At 60.2% G+C, this 14,678-nt stretch overlaps 1 protein-coding gene across 3 annotated transcripts; it reads left to right on the forward strand.

Moving 5' to 3' along the window:
- The first annotated feature begins 530 nt into the window (after positions 1–530).
- Positions 531–13,757, forward strand: LGALS9 (galectin 9). 3 transcript variants are annotated; one of them, XM_008271048.5, is made up of 12 exons: positions 531–617; positions 750–861; positions 4,858–4,946; positions 6,639–6,840; positions 7,905–8,015; positions 8,902–8,994; positions 10,980–11,015; positions 11,469–11,519; positions 11,968–12,009; positions 12,376–12,464; positions 12,610–12,772; positions 13,414–13,757. In XM_008271048.5, exons 2-12 carry the CDS (start codon positions 820–822, stop codon positions 13,558–13,560), a joined length of 1,065 nt encoding a protein of 354 aa, XP_008269270.2. In that variant the 5' UTR covers positions 531–617; positions 750–819; the 3' UTR covers positions 13,561–13,757. The 3 variants fall into 3 exon arrangements, with proteins under 3 accessions (XP_008269270.2, XP_069916135.2, XP_089173585.1); XM_070060034.2 differs by lacking the exon at positions 8,902–8,994 and having other exon boundaries at positions 536–617; XM_089317459.1 differs by lacking the exons at positions 531–617; positions 8,902–8,994 and having other exon boundaries at positions 629–861.
- The last annotated feature ends 921 nt before the right edge of the window (positions 13,758–14,678 follow it).

Here is a 14,678-nt window from a genome sequence, read left to right on the forward strand (position 1 = left end):
CCATGCGGGTGCAGGGCCCAAGCACTTAGGCCATCCTCCACTGCACTCCCGGGCCACAGCAGAGAGCTGGCCTGGAAGAGGGGCAACCGGGACAGAATCCAGCGCCCCAACCGGGACTAGAAACCGGTGTGCCGGCGCCACAGGCGGAGGATCAGCTTATTGAGCCGCGGCGCTGGCCTCTCTCAGACTATCAAACAAATACTTTAAAAAAAAAAAAAAAAGATCTCCATTGTGATGTTTTTATCTTTCTTAAAGACTTATGTATCTGAAAGGCAGAGTTGCAGCGGGGCAGAGGCAAAGGTCTTCCCTGATGCTTTTCTTGTAAAAGGCATCTTCCTGCATAATTATGTGTTTGCACAAGGAATAGGACCGTAAAAGGGATGCAAGCTGCTTGGAGAGCCTCAGTGCCCTCGGCTCAGGTGGCCACTGATTGGCTGTGTGGCCTCCAGCACGTCCCCTGTGTGAGGCGGTAGAAGCCACCTGCCCCACCCACATCCCCAGGCAAAACCCATCCCCACCACAGCAATGATGTCACTGCACTTTGAACCTGTGCAAACCCCAGGTGACCAGTCTGGGTGGAGCCCAGCTGGAGCGAGGCGAGGAAGGTCCCTGGGGCTGTGAGTGCCCACTGGCTTCTTCCGGAGTCCAGCCTTGTCCAGCTCTCTCTTTCCCCGACACTGGTCCCCCTGCCCCTGGCTCCTCCCCATTGGCTAACTGCCAGACTTCTTTAGTTTCTATTTCCCTGCTAGGTCCTTCCCTGAGCAAAGGACCTCTCGGCTTGGTGTGAACAGCAGCAGTGGCCCCAGTGCTGGTGAGAACATGATGGCGTTCCAACGCCCCCAGCCTCCCTTCCTGTATCCGGTGAGTTCTGGGGCTGCAGCCATGGTCCCAGGCGGGTCTGTGCTGAGCTGCCCGCCATCGTGAGGGCCGGGAGGTATTAGATGGTGACAGTTTATAAAGGCGGCTCCTGGGGGGACAGTAGCCTATCATGGCACTGGGGGCACTAGCTTTGCAGATGGCCTGCCTGGGGCCAGCCACTGACCAGGTGAGAGGCCTCAGACAAGATAGTTTTACCTCTCTGGGCTTCAGTGTCCACATCTATAGAATGGGGACAAGACTGGAGCCCACCTCCCAAGGTTGGGGTAAGGATGAAGTGAGGCGGCAGACCTGGCACGTGGGGACCGTGTCTAGCACACAGTAGGCACTTTGTGTGTGGGGGGGGGGACTTGGTGTTATTAGGAGCCTGGGAACAGCAGGAAAACCTCCCCAGGAGGTGTCTGTGCCCAGGGGTGGGGGTAAGCTGGAGTCTGCCTGGCAAGGCGGGGTCCAGGGTTTCTCAGAACTGAGGGTGTGGGGCTGTCCTAGCAGTGTGGGTACGCGGCTGCCTTGTTCGCCGGCTCTGTCGGCGGGCGGCCTGCTCTAAACCCTCTAAAGTTTATTTTCTCCTTCATATGTGGAAAAACCGACTCAGACAGGTGAGGTCATGGGCCAATGTGCCCCGAGGGGCAGCGGCAGCCAAGGCAGTGCCTTGATTCACCCCTCAGAAGAGGGGGTGCCGGGGACAGAGCGATGGCAGGGGGAGGCAGAGAGAGGCAGCCCCAGGCCCGGCGCCTCCTGTGGTCCTCGTGCTTGGGCCAGGCCTACAGGAGGGTCCCTCCCAGCCTTGACCAAGAGCTTCTCCAAGGGCCAGAGCAGGTAGGCGTGTGTGCCACAGCAGGCGCTGGGCGTCGCTGAGGCCCCTTCCTGTTTGCCGTCACCGCTGCCCGTACAGCCACCCTGTGAGGGCTCCAGAGGTGGGACCTGTGCAAAGTGCCTGGGGAGAAACTGGCACAGGCTGCCGGCCCCACCAGGGGAGCCTCCAGATCAGAAGTACCGCCTGGGCCACGCGCCCGCTCCCCAGTTCTCCCAGGACCTGGCACCTGCTTACTCTGGGGACTGGTATTTGCTTTTCCGTCTTGGGATTCAGAAGCGAAATTAGTGAAACCAGCAGGAAAAGACCTCCCGGGGCAGCAGAGTTCCCACAGGGTCAGGAGTGCAGCCAAACCCCACCCAGCGGCATACTTGGCCCCTGCCCCAGGAGGGCTGCCATCCCCCAGGGCCCCCAGGAGCCGGGCTTCCTCTGAAGGAGGTTTGTAGGTCACGCGGCTGCCCTCTGCCGAGAGGTCACCCTCACCCTGTGAGGTGTCCAGAGAGGGCCAGAGGGAAGTGGTCAGGGCAGCCTGGATGGGACCCGCGGGGGTGTGGGTGACAGAAACAAGGATGTTCTGTGCTTCCTCCTGAGACGCAACAGTGTGGTCTGGGTAAGTCACTGATGATCTTTGTGCCGTGACCCAGGCAATGGCCGGGGGGAAGTCACGCGGGCACAGAAGGCGGCCAGCGGCAGGGCTTCAGCTCCCGGGCCAGCCCTGGCCAGCCGGGCTGAGCCCCCCCGCCCCATGATGCCACGTGCAGGAGGGGGCTGCCCACACCCTGGCCTGTGGGCCCTCACCTCACTTTCCGGGCCCCTGCGTGGGAAGAGCAGGGCAAGGACCCCAGCCTGCAGGCGCAGCCTGGAGTGGGCAGCCCGCTCTGACCCCACAGAGGGACTGCTTCAGAGAGCCTCTCTGGCGGCCGACCAGCGCCAGGGGCTTTCCGCTTTGGTCTCATCTAACCTTGTCCCGAACACTGCCCCACCACGGATGCAGGGAGGGAAGCGGAACACAGACCACTGTGCGATCACAAGCCACTGCCACCCCGGGGCCTGTGCAATCGCAGGCTTGCTGCAAAACTCCATCTGGGTCCCAGAGACCCCCCGTTGGCACTCACAGGCGGGCTGGAATCCCACAGCAAGCCACAAGTGGGGGTGGGGGACGGCGACAAACAGGTTCTTTACATTTCTGGAGGTCCCGCGTGCCCGCCGTCCCTTGTCTCCTTCTGCTGGTGGCAGGGGGACGTCTGTGTCCTCACCCACCCAGCTCCCACAGCTGCCTGCGGGCCTCGCTCGGCCACCGCCGGCTGCGACCGGATCCTCGCTCTCACACAGATCTTTGTGGTTACCTTGGGCAGCCTGAGGAACCCAGCATAGCGTTTTCATCTCCAGGTGCTTAATTTAACTGCATTTGCAAAAGTCCCCTTTGCAGGAGAGGTGGTATGCTCACAGGTTAGCATGTGGGCATGTCTGGGAACGCCTGGGCCAGGCCTGGCTGGAGCCCTTCGGAGCAGTCTGCCAGCGGAGACACTTTATCTGCAAATACCAACATTCCTGTATGCAGCCCTCCTCCACCCGCTGTGTATACAATGGCATCATCCCACTCGGTGCTCCAAGTACTTCCTCCATTTAAAAAAAAAAAAAAAAGATTTATTTTACTTATTTGAAAGGCAGAGTAAGAAAGAGAGAGAGAGAGAGAGAAGAGGGAGTGATCCACCTTCTATCTACTAGATCACTCCCCAAATAGCTACAACAGCCAGAGCTGGGCCAGCACAAAGCTAGGAGCCTGGAACTCCTGAGCCGTCTTCCACTGCTTTCCCAGGTGCGTTAGGAGGGGCTGGTTTGGAACTGGAGCAGCCAAGGCTCAAACCACGTTCCGATACGGGATGCTGGCATCACAGGCAGTGGCTTAACCTGCCGCACAGCAGTGTCAGCCCCCTTTTTCAGATAGATTCTGCTGTATGGAAATTGCATAAATTCTTCCACTTTTTCCTGTTGGTGTGCTTTTAGGGTCTTTTCAATCCTTCGTTATTATAATGCCAAAAAATCATCTTGTCTATAGGATTAGCCTCAATTTCTTTTTTTTAAATAAGATTTATTTATTTGGAAGTCAAATTTACAGAGAGAGAAAGAGGAAGAGAGAGAGAGAAATCTTCCATTGTTGATTCACTCTCCAGATGGCTGACAGCCAGGGCTGGGCCAGGCCAAACCCAGGAGCCAGGAGCTTCTTCCGGGTCTCCCATGTGGGTGCAGGGGCCCAAGCACTTAGGCCATCTTCCACTGCTTTTCCCTCTCCCCCTCTCCCCCTCTCCCCCTCTCCCCCTCTCCCCCTGTCCCCCTCTCATTAAAAAAAAAAAAAAAAAAAAAGTTTACAGAAAGATGGGAAGTAACCGATTTGGGAATTTTGCTCCGAAAGACTGGGGGGGGGGGGGGGGAGCCAGGGGCAGAGAGGCACCTACTGCGCTCCAGTCTTGTCTGAAGACTGCCCCTCACCCACCCAAATCATCAAACAATCACATGCAGAGGCAGGGGGTAGATTTACTCCTGTGTACAGATGAGGAAACAGGCAAATGGAGTTAACTGAGCTTCCCACAGCCACTTCGGAAATGAGCGGGGGGTGGGGGGTGATACTCAAACCTGGAGTCTCCTGGCTAAAACAACACCTCCCCATGACCCACTAGAAAGAGAACGGGGCTGCGGAGGGCCCGGGGGGTCAGGGAGCAGGAGCCCAGAGCGGCCGCCCTGCTGTGAAGGGCATCTGGGCACAGGCTCCGCTTAGGGGCCTGGCACCATCTTCCCGTGGTGGAGCGAGGGTGCCTGGCCCGAGGGCCGGCCGGGCAGTGGGAGGTTTACCCTCCAGAATACTTTGCTGGGGCCCCTGGGCCCTTGGCTCTCCTACATCCTGGCCAGGGCCCTGGGCTTTTGCTGGGAGCTCATCCCAGGGTGCTAGGTCAGGCCTGTTGCATGCTGCTTCCAGGCCTGCAAGTCCCTCCCCACCAGGGGTCCCTCAGTGCAGCTGCCACTCATCTCAGACTCCCCCGTGAGCTCCGGCCCTGTCTTATCCCCTCCTCACCATCTGCCCCGTTCACAGCCACTCCTCAGACCCTAGCACAGGGCTGTCCCCTGAGGCCAGCACCAGCTGATTGACAGCCCCACCCTTCTCCCTGCAGGCTGTGCCCTTTACTGGGGAGATCCAAGGAGGCCTGGAGGACGGGCTTCAGATCACTGTCAATGGGTGTGTTCACCCCAGCGCCAGCAGGTACGCGACACAAGTGGCCTTTGTCTGCAGCCTGGCCCTGAGCGGCCACTGTGCCTGGGTGTGGGGTTCACCCAGCAACCTCCCATCTCTCCTGCACCTGCCCACATGCCCAGCATCACTGTACAGTGCCACCGACAGGCTCCAGGGCTAAGGAGACCCCCGGGCTCCCCAGTCCCAGTCTAAGGAGGGACACAGAATAGCCCAGAGGCCAGAGCTGGGGTGCAGGCTTGAGCTTTGCACGGCACAGGCCAGGGGAGCAAACCCAGAAGCGGCCTGGCTTGCTGTAACTGCTCTGGTCTCTGGAGCCCGTATTCTGTTAGCGTGTTCGAGTTCCCAGCTAAAGTACTGCGGTATCTTTTGGTTTCAAGGCCCTTCCTGGGAAATATTCAGCCGATTCAAATCCTGTTATCTAGTCAGTACTGTTGGCCGCCCCTGTCCCCCACCTCTCCCTGGTGGGCTGTCTGGGTTCGGGGAAGGGTCCCTGGTCTTCTCAGGGGCTGGCAGGGTCTCAGACCACACACAGCCCTGGCCAGTCTCTGCAGAGGCACCCGCGGGTATGTGGCCCTCACCTGGTTGGATTGGCGTCCGCCTGGGGGCCACCGCTGCACTCCGGCCTGGGTCTCAGCCACGCTGCTCCTGCCACCTGCTCACGAGCGGCATCGGCACTCTCGGGAGCCCCTCCATGCTGCCCCCAGGGCTCTGCACTCCGGGACTCCCGATGCCTCCCTCGGCCGTGGCTGCCTCGGGGCTGGGCACAGTGCTGAGGCTGTGGGGGAATGCAGGCGACAGGAACAAGAGCCCTGCGCTGCAGCTCCGGGTGTCGGCTGGGGAGACCGCAGTGACCCAGGGAAGCTGCACAGAGCTCAGCGAAGGCCGCAGGCGGCAGAGACACCTCAGAGGAGAGCCTCAGCTGGAACTTGGATTTGGGATAGGAGTGGGAAACGCCCAGGGAAAGGCGGAACAGCTGTACAGCCCCTGTTGTTGCTGGGAGAGGGCCTGTTGTCTTAATTCCCACTCTTAGGGCTCCACCTGTGCCCAAGGACATTTGGACAGGAGGGGCCCCCTGAGGAGAGGGATGGGACAGAACCTTGACTCGCACTGGGGACTTCGTCTGCACGGCCTGGTCTAGCCATCCCTGAAGGACCCCCCCCCCTTTGTGGGTGGAGCAACTGAAGGGTCTTGTGGCTCAGGGGTCTTCCCAGACGACAGACAGCACAGAGCAGGGATCTGACATCGGGGCCACCACATCCACACCAAAGGGGTTCCCCAGAACAAGCACCAGCCCCCATTGGGGAGGGACCTAGGCAGAGCCGGCGCCCTGCCAGACAACTGCCATTCCCATCATCTCCCTCCGTCTGTAAGCTGGTTCTCCTCTTTCCCACTTCAGCAGGCTCGGGCCGGCCTCCAGCGAGTGTGCGGGTAGAGCCACAGGCCCTCTCCCAGGTGCACCGGTGCCCGCCACCTCGTAATCATTTCTAACCCCTGTGCTTCCTGTCGCTGGTGCCAGCACTCCGCCTTATCCATTTTCCACTCATTCTGAGAAAATCAGGCGAGGAGAGCAAAAAAGCAGTCATTGCACAAAAACCATTAGGCGAGCAAAAAGGAGGGGAACGCAGGCTGTCTCAGGCGCGAGGCTTCCCTCTCCCTGGCGGTGAGCCAGGCCACAGGAGACCCTGGTCTCCCTCCGCCTAGGTTTGCAGTGAATTTACAGAGTGGCTTCAGCGAGAACGACATTGCCTTCCACTTCAACCCGCGCTTCCAAGAGGGTGGATACGTGGTCTGCAATACCAAGCAGAAAGGCAACTGGGGCGTGGAGGAGAGGAAGATGCACATGCCCTTCCAGAAGGGGGCGCCGTTCGAGCTGTGCATCCTGGTGCAGAGCTCACATTTCCAGGTGAGCACACCTCGCCCCTGCGCCCAGCTCCCTGCCCCTCCAGCCCTGCCGGCGCTAGGCGGGACCTTTGAGTCATCACACTTCTCAAGGTCAGGGCAGAGCAGCAGCCGGTATAGACACCACGAGCAGCTCCTGGGAGGGTGCTGCCGATGGCTGGCTGGGCCCCTCATGCACTTCCACCTGGACCTGCGGGTGCACCTGCTACTTCTTGCACTCTGCAGCCGAGCCCGAGATTCATCACCATGTTTTTTGTCTGGGTTCACTTAAACAAACAACAAAAAAGATGAATTTATTTGAAAGGCAGAGTGACACAGAGAAAGAGAGATTTTCCATCCACTGGTTCACTCCACAAATGGCCACGTTAGCCAAAGCTGGGCCAGGCCAAAACCAGGAGCCTGGGGCTCCATCCATGTCTCCGAAGTGGGGGCTGCTTTCCCAGGTGCATTAGCAGGGAGCTGGATCAGGAGTGGAGCTGCTGGGACCTGAACCAGTGTCCATACGGGATGCCGGCATCACAGGTGGCAGCTTAACCGGCTCGGCCACAGCACCAGTCCCATGGGTGCCTTTTAAGGTCCAGGTTAATTAGCAGCAGCCATTTCTCTAGTCCAGGTTCCTAGTAACATCTGCTTACCAGCAATGTTGTTCCAAACTTCACCCAGGTTCCAGTCCTTGGGCCACCCGTCAGTCACGCCAAGTTGTCTTTGCCAGCGCGGGGAGCGGGTGGAGTGCACGTGTCCACGTCCTTGCTTGTCTGGGGCGCTCCCATCCATTCCACTCGCCCCCAGGGGTCACAGCTCCTCTGTGAATATTTTTATGTATATTTAAATAATCCACAAGGACAAACCTTGCAACAGACAGCCAACCATAAGAACTAAGAGCCAGGTGCCAGAGACAGGCGGCAATGCGGGTGGGTGCCCCTCGGGGCCGACACCCACTCCTGAGATTGAGACAGCGCCAAAGGCTGCCGCCACCTCCCAGGAGAGGGTGGGCACGCTGACCACGCTCGGGGCTGGACTTGCAGAGGCCGGGGCCTCCTTGCTGACCATGCACACTCTCTGCGGCAGGTGACAGTGAATGGTTCCTTCTTTGTGCAGTACGCACACCGGGTGCCCTTCAGCAGCGTGAACGCCATCTCTGTCGCTGGCTGTGTGCAGCTGTTCTACATCACCTTCAAGGTCAGACCGTCCAGCTGGAACCTGTCCGGGGTACTGGGGTGCAGGGCCCGGCTCATCGCCTCTCCTGGTGGCTCCAGGGACACAGCAGTTCCCCTTCTCTGTCCCTGCTTCTGAGTCCTGTCTCCATGTGGAACCCCCGCCCTGGTCTCCCAGGCTCCTCAGCCACTCTGCTCTCTGGCCCCTGCTATTTCTACCCCAGTTATGAGGCCAGGTGTTTGGGGAAAGAACCCAGGCTTGGGAACCAAGCTAAAGGCAGCTGAAATTCCTGGCTCTGCCATTCCTGTCGTCTGTTCAGTCTTAGTGGCACGACTTCACCTCTTCCCGTCTAGGCTTCCTCATCTTTGGGATGAGCACAGTGACCACCACCTGCAGAAACCACATGTGTCAGGTCACACGTGGCCCCCCGGGCCCACCCAGCATCTGCCTGACCCTCCCTATGCCTTCATGTTTTCTAAATATGTTGCTGACATCCGAAGGGTCAGGAGACCTGTGTGAGAACTAGGAAGGCTACCAACTGGGGGGTCCACATTCCCACTGGGCACCAGGCAGCTGCTGTTGTGGCCACTTGTGGCTCCGAGTGGGCTCCTTGAGGGGAGCAGAGTGCACAGTAGGTCCTCTGCAAATGCAGGCTCTGTCCTCATCTCCCATAGTCCTCCCTCCCCGAGTCTCTTCCCTGAAGAGTAGGGAGGGAGAGAGAGTGAGAGAGAAGGCAAGAGAGAGAAAAAAGGGGAGGGGAGGTAGACGGGCAACCCCCCTCACTCACTGCAGCCTAACCTGATCCCCCTGCCTGCCTACTCTCCACCCCCCGACCCTACCCCTGCTTTCTGCCCCTCCGTGGCTCTACTAACGCTTCTCTCCTCTGCACGGCACCTTTTGTCTTTAACAGAGCACCCGCGTGGCCCTCTGCCAGCCTGCCTTCACGAGGCCATCCTCCCAGCCAGTGCGTTCCCCACACAAGTGCAAGGGGCGCAAAGCAAGAGTGAGTTGAACATGGAGGCCATGGGAGGCTGAGCAGAAAGGACAGAGGGCTGAGCGGCTGGCGCAGCCCATGGCCAGCCAGCACCAGTGGGCTTCGTCCCACCCACCTAAGGGCTCCCTCATCCTTGCCTCCGCTTCCTTTAGAAATTTATTTATTTACCTTTAGTTTATTTGGAAAGTGAGAGAGACAGAGAAAGAGACACACACAAAGACAGAGAGAGAGACAGAGAGGGATCTCCCATGCGCTAGTTCACTGCCCCAATGCCCACAACAGCCAGGCCTGGGCCAGGCCGGTGCCAGGAGCCTGGAACTCCACCCTGGTCTCCCACGTGGGTGGCAGGGACCTGAGTACTCGAGTTATCACCACTGCCTTCCAGGTACATAGCAGGAAGCTTCCTCCCCAAAGCCGCTGCCTCCGGCCCGGCCACCAGTTCCTCACGACGGTCACTGTCACGGCTCCCCACTGCCCCGACACCCACCACTGCCACGGAGACCCTGCTGGACACACGTCTGCTCACGTCCTCCCCCTGCTTAAAAGTCTTATAAGGAATTCGGTCAAGATTTATTTGAAAGGCAGAATTAGAGAAAGGGAGAGACGGAGAGAGATCTTCCATCCCTGGTTCATTCCCCAAATGGCTGCAATGGCCAGGGCTGGGTCAGGCCAAAAGCAGGAGTCTGGAACCCCATCCAGGTCTCCCGTGTGGGTGCAGGGACCCAAGCACTTGGGCCATCCTCCGCTGCTTTCCCAGGCTCATTAGCAGGGCGCTGGATGGGAAGTGGAGCAGCCGGGACTCGAACTGGCACTCCAATATGTGATGGTCGTGAAGCAGGCGGCTGCTTGCCCCCACTGTGCCACACTGCCAGCCCTAATCCCTGCTTAAAAATTTTAAAATCCCCAAACCTTCTAACAGAAGCCCCAGGTCCCCAGCAAGACTTCTAGAATCCCATCCACACTCACCCTTTGACTCCCAGCTTCAGCACCCCTGCACATGCTGTGGCACCGCTGTCCCCACTCTGCCCACTGCAAGCTCCCAAGTGCCCTTCAATGCCATGTTGAGTGTTGCTCCTCTGGGGACTTGTCCCCACCCAGAGATTGCTCAATGTTCCCCCCTGTGCCCCCATAACCACATGTATGGTCGTGTCTACCTGTCCGTCTCCGTCAGCCCGCCTCCACCTTCCCTGCGCCCTCGGAGGGCTGGGACTGTGGCTTGTTCATGTCTGTGTCCCCAGCACTTTGCCCAGTGCCTGACAGACGGTAGGGACTCAGTGGCTCAGTGTGGAAGGTCGTTCACACCGTCGGGAATGGAGAAACAGAATGGGAGCTCAGCCAGCGCAAGAGCAGCCCGCTGGGCACGCCAGGATCCGGGAGGGGACGGCAAGCAGCCCTCCTCGGCCACTCAAGCGGTGGGGGCTGGGAAAGGGGAGCTTCATCCGCCGAGCCAGCCCACAGTCCAGCTTGTTCCCAGCACAGCACCTGCCTCAACACTGGCTGAGCTCCCGGGGACCCTGGCAGGGCAGCCCAGCGCTGGCCCTGGCCTCGGGGGCACAGGGGCTGTGGCAAGTGCAATCAGACAGCTCAGGGCACCATTTGGAACTGGATCACTCACAGCCCAGCTAGCTCGGGCAGCTTGTTGAAGCTTTCTGAACCTCGCCACCTCCCCAGCAAAACAGGGGCTGGAAAGAGCACTTACCAGGCCTTTGGGAGTCAATGGTTGCCGCTGGCGGGGAAAACCTGTCCCTGGAAGGCATCATGTTGCCCTGGGCGCTCAGAGGAGCGCTGTGGCCCAAGTCAGGCGCGCTCTCCTCTCTCCCAGGAGAAACCAATGAGAATCTTCTGCCTCCCCTCCTCCCCCCGGCCTGGTCCCTGCTGCACCTGAGGGCAGGGGGGTGGGAAGGAGGCAGCGTTCCCAATAGCTCTGACTTCGCCTCTAGACCTCACGTGGCACCCACAATAACAACTGTTTCGATTTTTCTCACCCCTTTCAGCCTCCAGGCTTCGGTTCTGCCAACTTTGCCCCTGTCGTAAGTCTTGGCTCTTGGCTGGTCCTGTCACCTGTGGGTCAACAGGGAGCAGGAAGGCCCAGGCATTGCCCTCTCCCATGGGGAGGGTGGGTTGGGGAGGCCAGAGCCCCTGACCACCATCCTGGTCTGCAGGATGCTGGTGGGAAGGAGCTGGGCGTTGGGGGGGGGGGGGTTGGCTGGTCCTTGAACTTGAACTTGAATTGCCACTTGTTTGCTCAGGCCCCTGCTTGAGGTCTCACATTGACTTCTCCTCCCTGCTGAGCTCAGAGAAGCTGGCCTGCAGAGGAAAGATGGGTCAAAGGCCACAAGCACAGCCATACTTCTTGTCCAGGAAGTCACTGCCCTCCCTCAGCGCGTGGAGAGAGGAAAGCCCTCTCTCCTTCAGGGCCCCAGGGGAGTGCTGTCATGTGGCGCCCCCTGGTGGTCCTCATGCTGCACGTTTCTTTCTGCCAGACTCCAGTGGTGATGCCCACGGCTCAGAGTGTCCCTGGACAGATGTTCCCAGTAAGTCTAGAGATGCCCCACAGCGTCCGGCTTCAGCAAGAGCTGCCTGCTGGAGCCCTGGGGCCAGGGGGACAGCAATGTAGCAAGGAGGATGGGGACAGCAGGTGGGCTTCGGCTCAGGACGGCACAGCCGCAGCATGTGGTGGGTTCCCCAGGGGTGCAGAGGCCAGCAGGGTACCTGGGCCCCAACACCCACAGAGGCGCTTCCTGGCCCTCAGTGCGGGGCACACTGCTGGTCTCAGACAAGCTCTTCCTGTTCCCCTCCTGCTGTACACGCCAGGTGGGGGTCTGGATGAGGGTGGAAGGGCAGGTGACCGTGATGGGAGTCCCAGGACTGCTAACGTGACCAGGAAGGTGGCCAGGAGGACCCCTGGCTCCCGCCGGAGCAGCCCCTCTAGGGAACGCATGTCTGTGCTCCCACGTTGAGTTTCCTGGTCTCTCCCAACAGAATCCTGGAATCCCACCCATGCTGTACCCAAACCCTACCTATGTAAGTGTTCTGGGGGGGGCGGGGAGGCAGCTGGGGTGACCCTCTGACCTTGCCTAATTGAATGCAGTTCTGTGTTGAGCTGAGAATGTGCTAAATAAAGCAGCCAGGGCAACTGGAAGATGCCGCACGGAGCTTTCCCCTTGAAAGTTGCCCTGCGGCCGAGCAGACGCCGTGGCCTTCCCTTGTCCCCCTGGAGTCCCTTGGTTTCTGTCCCAAGTTCCTTTTGCGACAGTGTTAGCCCCTTCCCTTGGGGAACCCTGGCTGGCTGTCCTGAGTGCTAATCCCCCAGGACGCAGGATGCAGCCGGCCTGGCACAGGGGCCCATACAGACGACCCTCCGGCTGACCTGTGCCCTCCTGCCCGCAGCCCATGCCTTTCTTCACCAGCATCCCGGGCGGGCTGTACCCATCCAAGTCCATCATCGTGACGGGCACCGTCCTGCCCAGTGCTCAGCAGTAAGCCAGGGATGCCTGGGCTGGCAGGGAGGAGACGGGCCCTCCGAGGTCATTCTGGCCATCCCCCTGCCTCCGGATAGGCTGAGGGGGTGGCTGGCCCTGAGTCCAGTGGGCAGAGAGAACCCCTGTGGCCCGCCCACCCCAGGTTCCATATCAACCTGCGCTCCGGGAGTGACATCGCGTTCCACCTGAACCCCCGCTTCAACGAGAACGCCGTGGTCCGCAACACCCAGATCAAGGGCTCGTGGGGGTCTGAGGAGCGGAGGCTGCCACGGCAAATGCCCTTCCACCGTGGCCAGAGCGTGGCGGTGAGGCCTGCGGCCGGGCGCGCAGGGAGTGCGGATGGCGTCTTGGGATGCGGGCAGGGCGGAAGCTGCTGCCGCTCCAGGATGACATTGCGGTGACTGTATTGTCACTACCTGTTGTGGTGGGGACACAACTTCTCAGGTGCAAGTGACCGGCCCTGAGGGTACACTGCCAACCAGGGCAGGTGGAACCAAGAATGAGGTGTGGTCATTATTCACACATTCATTCAAGGCCATTTATCTGCTGGGGCGGGGGGGGGGCGTTGGTAGCAGCTGCGGGCTGATGAGGCTGTGACCCTCTGGCCCCAACTACCCTCAGACTGGAAAAAGGCTAGGGAGGAGGCTACTAGGGGTGCCAGAGGGCTCGAGCAGGCATTCCCGACCCTGGTGGCTCAGGGTGCACTTAGAGACTCCGCAAGGAGGGGGCTGCCTCCTCCGGGGTCCTGAGCGGCTATCCCAGGGTGGGAAGCAGCATTTTCGGCGGGGGACTGGCACGTGCTAAGGGACGGGGCAAGGAGCAAGTCCTCCCGCGCGGCTGGAACACAGACATGAGGCTGCCTGAGGAAGGCGGCCTGGAGGAGGAGACCTGAGCCTGCAGCTCGGGCTGACGGTCTCCACGTGCCAACGCCGGCCTCTCTGCCCAGGTGTGGATCATGTGTGAGAGCCACTGCCTCAAGGTGGCCGTGGATGGCCAGCACCTGTTTGAGTACAACCACCGCCTGAAGAACCTGCCCGCCATCAACAACCTGGAGGTGGCCGGCGACATCCAGCTGACCCACGTGCAGATATAGGCGACCTCGCAGGGGCCTCCCCGGCCTCTGACCTTTAGCCTTGCTGCCTCACCTTGCACCTGCTCCAGCCCCTCACCCTCCAGGAAAGCCACCTGATGACTTCCTGCAGGCCTGCAATTGGCCAGAACTTTCTCAGCAGTGGGCTCGCCCGTTGGCCGTGTCCTTACAATAAACAAGCTTCTTGGTGCATAATGTGAGGGGGCCGTGGTTTACTAAGTGTGTCTGGGGACACTGTAGAGTCTGGAATCGGAAGGGAGTGGGAGGAGAGAGCGTGGGCGCCCACGTCTACCCCACAGGCCATCGGGAGGCAGCTTGGGGCTCTGGCCTCCAAGGCAAGAGTCCCTGGCACGGGAGCCCTAGGCGAGGGACCTGGGTGCAGGGGCCCACGTGTGGTTTGTCTGCCCCAGAGCGGGAGGGATTTTGGGGGTGGAGACTCACGCCAGCTAGGGGGCGTCATGATTTGAGAGGCAGAGAGACCATTCCCATGCACAGGTTCACTCTCTGGACGCCTCAGTGGTCAGGGCTGGGCCAGTCCAAAGCCAGGAGCTGGGAACTCAATGCAGGCACCTGTGGGCGGCAGGAGCCCAAGGACTTGAGCCATTGCCTGCTTCCTTCCAGGGTGGGCATCACCCGGAAGCCGGGATTGGGAGTGGGGCCAGGACTTGAACCCAGGTGCTCTGACACGGGATGTGGACGTCCCAACCACCAGGCCAAAAGCCCGCCCTGCCTCCCCGAGGCTGAGGCTTGGGCCGTGGGTAGGATGTGATGATGTCATGGGCAGAGCCCCCAGGCTGGAATCCGGTGGCTTTGTTAGGAGAGGGTTGGGGCCTGGAGGACACATGTGTGCTCCCCACCCCTCAGCGCATGACGCCCTGCACTCACCACCAAGGCCACCACCAGCTGTGGTCACCTGACCTTGGACCTCATGAGGGGCGCACCCAAACAAACCCCTTTATCATTTACCCAGCCCGTAACGTGTCAGGAGCAGCAGAGACGCTGGGTGGAGCTGGAGCTGTGATCACAGGGCTGGCCTGCGGCAGGGGTGTGGGGGTGGGGGGTGCTCTGAGAGTGAGGAGGGGGCAGGAGGGGTGGGGAGAGGCCAGCTGGGAGTGAGATCT

Source organism: Oryctolagus cuniculus, chromosome 17, assembly GCF_051225735.1.
Source record: "Oryctolagus cuniculus isolate XC-2025 breed Fujian yellow rabbit chromosome 17, ASM5122573v1, whole genome shotgun sequence".
Classification (NCBI taxonomy): domain Eukaryota; kingdom Metazoa; phylum Chordata; class Mammalia; order Lagomorpha; family Leporidae; genus Oryctolagus; species Oryctolagus cuniculus.

Excerpts from the sequence above, each read along its gene's own strand:
- LGALS9 (XM_008271048.5), top strand. The coding sequence starts at position 820 with ATGATGGCGTTCCAACGCCCCCAGCCTCCCTTCCTGTATCCG. Across the intron at positions 862-4,857 it reads AGCCTCCCTTCCTGTATCCG|GCTGTGCCCTTTACTGGGGA; the intron begins GTGAGTTCTGGG and ends TTCTCCCTGCAG. Across the intron at positions 12,010-12,375 it reads TGTACCCAAACCCTACCTAT|CCCATGCCTTTCTTCACCAG; the intron begins GTAAGTGTTCTG and ends TCCTGCCCGCAG.